The sequence below is a fragment of the Chrysochloris asiatica genome, unplaced genomic scaffold (genome assembly GCF_000296735.1).
Source record: "Chrysochloris asiatica unplaced genomic scaffold, ChrAsi1.0 scaffold00004, whole genome shotgun sequence".
Taxonomy (NCBI): Eukaryota; Metazoa; Chordata; class Mammalia; order Afrosoricida; family Chrysochloridae; genus Chrysochloris; species Chrysochloris asiatica.
In genome coordinates, this window is record NW_006408522.1 from 604,793 (window position 1) to 611,592 (window position 6,800).

Genomic DNA, 6,800 nt, shown 5'->3' on the forward strand with positions numbered 1-6,800 from the left:
CAGGATGGATTGGCACAGTGGCAGCAGCATTGGGCTCAAACGTAGCAATGATTCTGAGGTTGGCCCAAGCCTGGGCAGTGTTCTGTTCTGTTGTACATAGGGACACTATGAGTTGGTACCGACTCGATGGCACCTAACAGCAATAATACTAGTAGCATGTTACTGGCTACATTAAAGCAACAAGAAGTTTCAACATTACACCTGACCTCTCATCCAGATAACCAATACAGGATTTGATATCATTAAACCTTAAAACCATTTAAAGTCCTAGCAACTGAATGGTCTAGATTCAGACTGTAATTAAATTCTCATCTATTTTGAATTTTCTGGTGATGTAAATGATCTCTACCATATACACCCCAGCATCCTCTATTTCTTTTTCCAAAGTTCTATGAAAAAATTTCCCTTTCCTCCTTTGTTCGAATATCTATATTTTCTCTTTAAAGAGTCAATTTAAATTGTTAATAGCTAACTATGGGATCTATACACATTATAATCATTTTTTATCTGTAGTTTAACCTAGCTCTAGGAAAAAAATTGGTGTGAAGCTTCATGTGTTTGTTGTTCCCGTTGGCTACACAGCGTACGTAATATATAACAATGTATGAAAAGCTTCGCCTCTTGAGGGCAATGATTCATCTTAAAGAACCAAACACCGTAGAAAAGAAAAAAGGTGTTTTGCAAAAGTTTTATTTTAAAGGATCAAAAATAAATATTGCACATTTACACAAGAGAAAATCCACTGCTATTTACGTTCTCTGATGCACAGTTTTCAATACATGGCACCTTCATCTTCTTTATTTAGAAAATAAACTGTTATTGGTCCATAACTGGTATGCACAGTCTCAGTGACTCTTGCAAATAGCCAGGAGCCAAGTCCATACAATAAAGTTGGAATTCCTAGAAAACAAATGAATATGTTATTTATAAACACTGATAATACTTATTAATCAGGTACCCATACATTTGTCATAAATATAAATCAGAAAACACTCTTCAGTAATATCAATAAATTACAGTTAGAAAAGGTAGTAAAATATTATTCAACACTGACTATGATTATCTAAGAGTTAAGCTTTGTCTGTTTGTGAAACATGATGACAACTGAGTTAGCCTAGGGATTTTTAAAACCATAGACAAGGCTGATACAAGTTTTCAGCCAAAGGACTTTACAAGCACTAATTTATTACCTTCAAATAACTATGAAGTAACTTCAAGATAAGAACTAGACTGAGAACCACAAGGTTGGTGGTTTGAATCCACCAGCCACTCCAAGTGAGAAAGATGAGGCTTTCTGCTCCCACAGATTTTCAGTCTTGGAAACCATATACAGGGTTGTTATGAGTTGGAATCAACTCAATGGCACTTAACAACAACAATTCTATATTCTTTTCACAAATAAAGAGAAGAATATCATTAATTTAGTTGTAGATGCTCCTGCTTTTAGGCTTGAGCTTAAATTTCTAGGTCAACTTTATCTTTCTTTAAATTAGACAGTAGCACTGCTGGCTAAAGCAATTTTTGTACAACTTAAAAAGAACTGGGTCAAAAAGTTGTTTTTCAAAACCTAAGGTAAAATGTAACTCTAAGGAAAATTTTAATAACAGGAATGATAAAGAAATATTCTCTGTAATTTATAACTGACTTGACAACAATCTTGTTTTATGAGGCTTCTTCTTTGGAATAGTTCATTTGGTAAGATTTTTCTTATGGTTGAGATTACAAATAATTGCCATTTGTAATACATGAAATTAAGCACATACTATGTGGGTATTGGATTAAACATCTATATGAATATGATACTATTAGACTCAAGACAAAGTTTCGCAATGCTAAACTTTTTTTAAGGCATTTATGTGGTACTATGGAATAAACACTGGACCACCAGGTCAGTTAGTCCAAACTGGTTCAAACTCACCAGCTGCTCGGAAACCCTAGACAGGGTCAATATGAGTTGGAACCAACTTGACGGCACTTAACCAGAACAATTCAAATGAACAGATTAAAAACACATGTATAGGATCACAGACCCATGAATCAATATTGTATGCTCTGTACAAGTATTAATCTTATTGCTTCCTTGTTGGAGTTGTTTAGAAAGTGGATTTAAAAGGACAGCTGTACATTTGGAAAATCACTTTTTCTAGTTAACAGGGAAATGAACACATGCTCAAAATTAATCATACTGTTAAATTTTTTCTTGTTTTTCTGCCAAGAGGATATTTGCTGTGCTGTGCTGTTTTTGAATGAGTGCATACACTGAACTACTTGAGCTTATCTCCTGAAGCAGCAGTCCAGCCACAGTGATGCCAGAAATGAATCAGGAGAGGTATCACTAACTGGCAGTGAAAAAAAAGAGGGGAATCAAAAAAGTTAATTCAGGCTCACAGCTATTTTTAGGAATATGTATACTGGGTCATACTTTGTCACTTTTACATATTTCTATGAAATCTTGCCAGTATAGAATTTGTTGCCTGGTTAATGCGCCAGACTGCAAAGTCGTTTGAATCACAAGGTCAGCAGTTCAAGCTCACCAGTCGCTCCTTGGAAACCCTATACAGGGTCACTATGGGTCGGAATTGACTCGATGGCCCTTAACAACAATACTCTAAAGAATCTCTAGTTCCTTAATGGAATGTCACCAGAAAACCTATTACAATTATAAGGCTATTTACAAATCATGAAACCAAAAGAAAAAAAGTAAATCAAAGAAAGTGGTCTGGAAGAAGAGGGGTGGACAAGGGAAGAACAGGAAGATAATAGAAGGGAAAAGGGAGGAGTGCAGAGAGCAGGTACAACCATAAATAAATGTAAAACGTGGTCTTACAATACGAACAGCTAAAAACCATAGAAGTACGCCAGGAAAAACAAGGCTTGAGAAGTAATTATTAATTATCTAAATATACTGAGAATAAAATACATAAAATATACCTTTTAAACCAATACTAAGGATATAAATTTAAGGAGTGGTTGGTGACACCTAAGGATTGTTTTGCAGTTAAAATAGGATCCGTTTTTAGTTAAAATACTGATACTGTAAAAAAAATCATACTTTTGAAAAATAACATAAATCGCTAGTATCTGTAAGCTAAAATGGGAGAGCTGATAATAGATTCTTTAGCTCAATAATAGCTACAATATTTGTTATTAAGAAAAACTAGGAACCATTATTAATAATGCTGTTTAACAATGGTTGGAGTCCTGATATAGGAGCCAGAAATTCCTGTTTTTTCCTACCGTCTATTTATTTAATTGGAGTGCTTGTCAGCACAACAATACACTAAATGGAAAGATTTGCCCCCTATGCAATTTATACATTAAAAAAACCCATAATAATCTTTAAACATATGTTTAAGTCTAGAAAATCCCATGAAACAAATTCAAAATGGATTTGAAAGTCAGTTCTATGCGTAATCATTCATTTTAAGTCAGCTGAACAGTAGGTAAACTTCTGTCAAATTAAGCACTTAAAAAAAATGAGAGCTTCCATAGCAAGTCTCCGATTACCCATTCATTCCAATGGTGAGTTGCTTTTCTTAAATCTCAATCTACTTCCCAGCAGGACAGATACCCAGTCTGATAAACCATCAATAAAATGTCAGTGTCTACTGAAGGGAAGGCAGAGGAGAAAGCGAACACATGGATAACACAAATCTTTATTATTTTCAAAATGGTAAAATGAATTACTCTGAGAGTTACTAATTTAGAAAGGAACAAGAGGACTAAAACCTTATATATTCATATTATATATACTTGATGTTTCAGAGGGCAAGTGTACATCACAAAATAGGAACTGATTCTCTCATTTAATTCACATTCCCATCTTTAGAAAAAAATTAAAAGTACCAATTTGGTGATTACAACACTCTTTAAAAAGTCCAGAGACTAATTCCCCTGATCAGTATAAGCCAATCTGCATGAAAATATTCACCAGCAACATGTTTGCCTTTTTGCTTAATTTAAAACTTATTCCCATTTAAGTGGGACTTTTTGAATATTCACAGGCATAGAGTTAGTTAGCATGTTGCTGTTAAGTGTTGAGTTGGTGGTTTCAACTCATAGGGACCCTGTATGGGATTTCCCAGGAATGGCTGGTGGGTTTGAACCGCCGACCTTTCAGTTAGCAGTCCAGTGCTTATCTTAAAAGTCCAGTAAGTCTTTGGCCTTTTCTGCATAAAAAGCTAACTAACTGCTGTGCTTCTCTCCTCAAATGGCTGACTTTTCTATGTGGAGAACATTGTAGGTATCCTACCTACCTCAGCTCCCTCTCCATTTATACGTATATTTAAAAGAGAACCCTCTAGTTATTAAGGTGTTCTTAACCGTGTAAGGTTTTAAATGGTAGCAACTTTAAAAACAACAAACACACATTCAGTTAATGATTTAGCTATAACCCTTTAATTTTTTTTCTAAATTGATTATTTCTTACATTTGGGAAGAATAATTTCTTTGGCTTCAGAGAATCTTAGTATAAACTTGTTCTTCTTCTTGAATCTAGCCACCACTCCAGTCTGTCCAAGTAATTCATATAACTTTGAGTTTGGTTTTCTAGATCACCTCACCCCTCAACTCTTTATCAACCTCAAAATGAGTTATTTTCTTTCTATACAATCCCCGTAAAGAGCTCTGGTAGCGTAGTGATTACGATTCTACCAGCTGTTCCACGGGAGAAAGATGTGGCTTTCTACTCCCGTAAAGATTTACAACCTCGGCAACCCTGTACAGGGTCACTAGGAGTCGGAGTCGGAACTGACTCCACGGCACATAACAACAACAATACAATCCCCATGGCAAATTATAAGGCATTTAAAAAAAGAGTACACATTCTCCATAATCATTGCCATACTGTACTGAACCAGGGCAGTCCCACTGAAGCATTGGCTGAAAAGCCTATGGCTGAGTTATTATAAACAAAAATACACATACAACATTTAAATTTAATCAGATTGCTAATTCAGCTGCACAGGAGTTTAGTTTAAAAAAAAAAACACAAAACCACAAAACTGATTGGGTAACATGCTTTAGGCCCATGTCTAGATTTGGAATTACTAAAATTTGGATTAATTTGATATTAATAGGTTCAAAACGTCTCAAGTCATCTTTCACTAACATATAAATAGGTCGATGTTCATGCCTCTCTTGAAAATTCAAATTCAAAAGAAACATAGATACCTAGCAGGACCAACTTCTCTCAAAATCAGAATATTTCCATTAAAACATACAAATAATAAAGAGGAAGAGTCTTTTAAATATCTTTTAGGTCCAGCATCTAAAGAAGCGAATGTGTCTGGCAAAACGTTTAGTGCTTTTATTAAAAACAAATTTGCTGAGATTCATATAAAGACAACAAAGAAACTAAAACGCACAACATGGTGTTCAGGGGAATACACCCTGCCATTCAGTGATACATTGTTAACTTCAGAGGCCCTCTCCAGTGGGCATGTTTGCTTACAAGCCCCTTTCTCCCTCCTCTCCAGTGTCCCCAGCCCCAGTTAACCGGAAGTGAGAGTGGAATGCCCCTCCCCAGAAATGATGCAGGGTGGTCTCTCAGGCCAGGTCTGTGGTTGATAGACAGTCTGTAGGCTGAAACGGGAGGACGATTCAGTAGTCAGCAATTTAACCCTAACTGCTAATGGGAAGGCCGGGAAGATACAAAAGGGCAAAGTTAAAGTCCAGGCCTGCGAGGCTGGCGCTGGGACTGGGGACGAGGGATGCAGGGTCTGCGAAGTGGAGCATCTCGGTGCAGGGCCCGGGTGGTGGCCTCGGTGTTCGGACGTTTGTCAGCGTGCTTTGTAAACGGTGGGCGTTACTCGGCGCTTCGTGAGCCTCAAGGCGGCTCGTGCTTCCCGGGGGCGGGCACTGGTCGCAGCCTGGGCCACTCACCGAGGTTGATGACCTTGAGCACCGTGAAGAACCGGTTCTGCCCGGCCAGGTCCTGCCAGGGAGCCTTGGAGCAGTGGTACTTGATGAAAGGGAAACAGCCAGTGCGCAGGATGTGGTAGTTGGCGCCCTGCACGGGCCAGTTGAAGTGCGAGAGGCCGAACTGGTCGTTGTGGACTGCGCTGTAGGGTACGCAAAAGGAGGTCCAGTGCGGCAGGCGCCGCTGCAGCAGGTGCCGCGTCAGCACCTCCGAGGCTCGGGGCTTCGGGCCGGAGGTGGAGCCCGAGACCCAGGGGCCACACAGCAGCAGCCGGAGCGCGGCCTCATGGACCCTCCGCAGCGCCTCCATGGCCGGCCTCGCCGGGGAGGCGGGCCTGTTCCCGCGGGTGCCGCTGGGCGCGCGCTGCCGGGGCGGAGCCTCCGGGTGCGCGTGCCCAACCCTTGTGTGGAGCCGCAGAAACGCCCTCTAGCCCCGAGTAGGTGCGCCCCCGCGTAGGTGCGCCCTCTAGAACAACGGGATGGGTACGCGCACAGGCCCCGCGGCCAGAATTGAGTGGAGTGGGTTCTTAGAAGCGGAAAAGTGACGCGCTCAGGATGGGGGACACTAGTACAGAAAAGACAATTACATTGTCACATATGACCTCATGTAGTCATAATATGCATGTGAAATTGGGACGGTGTTTAAGGTGAGTTATGGTGTTAGAAGACGATATTAAAGTAGCATGGACTGCCAGAAGTACAAACAAATCTGCATTGGAAGAAGTCCAGCCCTGAGTGCTCTTTAGAAGCCAGGATGGCCAGACTTTGTCTCTCATACTTGAGACATGAGGAGAGACCAGTCCCTGGGAAAGGACATCATGTTAGGTAAGATTGAGGGTCAGTGAAAAAAAGGAAGACCACTAACGAAATGGATTGCCACA

General features: G+C 39.8%; 1 protein-coding gene across 1 annotated transcript; it reads right to left on the reverse strand.

Annotated features, from left to right (window-relative positions):
* Positions 1-772: 772 nt before the first annotated feature.
* Positions 773-6,229, reverse strand: LOC102819420 (chromosome unknown open reading frame, human C15orf61). Its single transcript, XM_006831504.1, has 2 exons — positions 5,884-6,229; positions 773-900 (listed from the first exon to the last, which is right to left on the reverse strand). The coding sequence occupies exons 1-2, from the start codon at positions 6,227-6,229 to the stop codon at positions 773-775; spliced, it is 474 nt and encodes a 157-aa protein (XP_006831567.1).
* Positions 6,230-6,800: the final 571 nt, after the last annotated feature.

Coding starts and splice junctions, on each gene's coding strand:
- LOC102819420 (XM_006831504.1), bottom strand. CDS start 6,229: ATGGAGGCGCTGCGGAGGGTCCATGAGGCCGCGCTCCGGCTGCTGCTG. Junction 901..5,883: donor GCTCAAGGTCATCAACCTCG/GTGAGTGGCCCA, acceptor TTTGTTTTCTAG/GAATTCCAACTTTATTGTAT.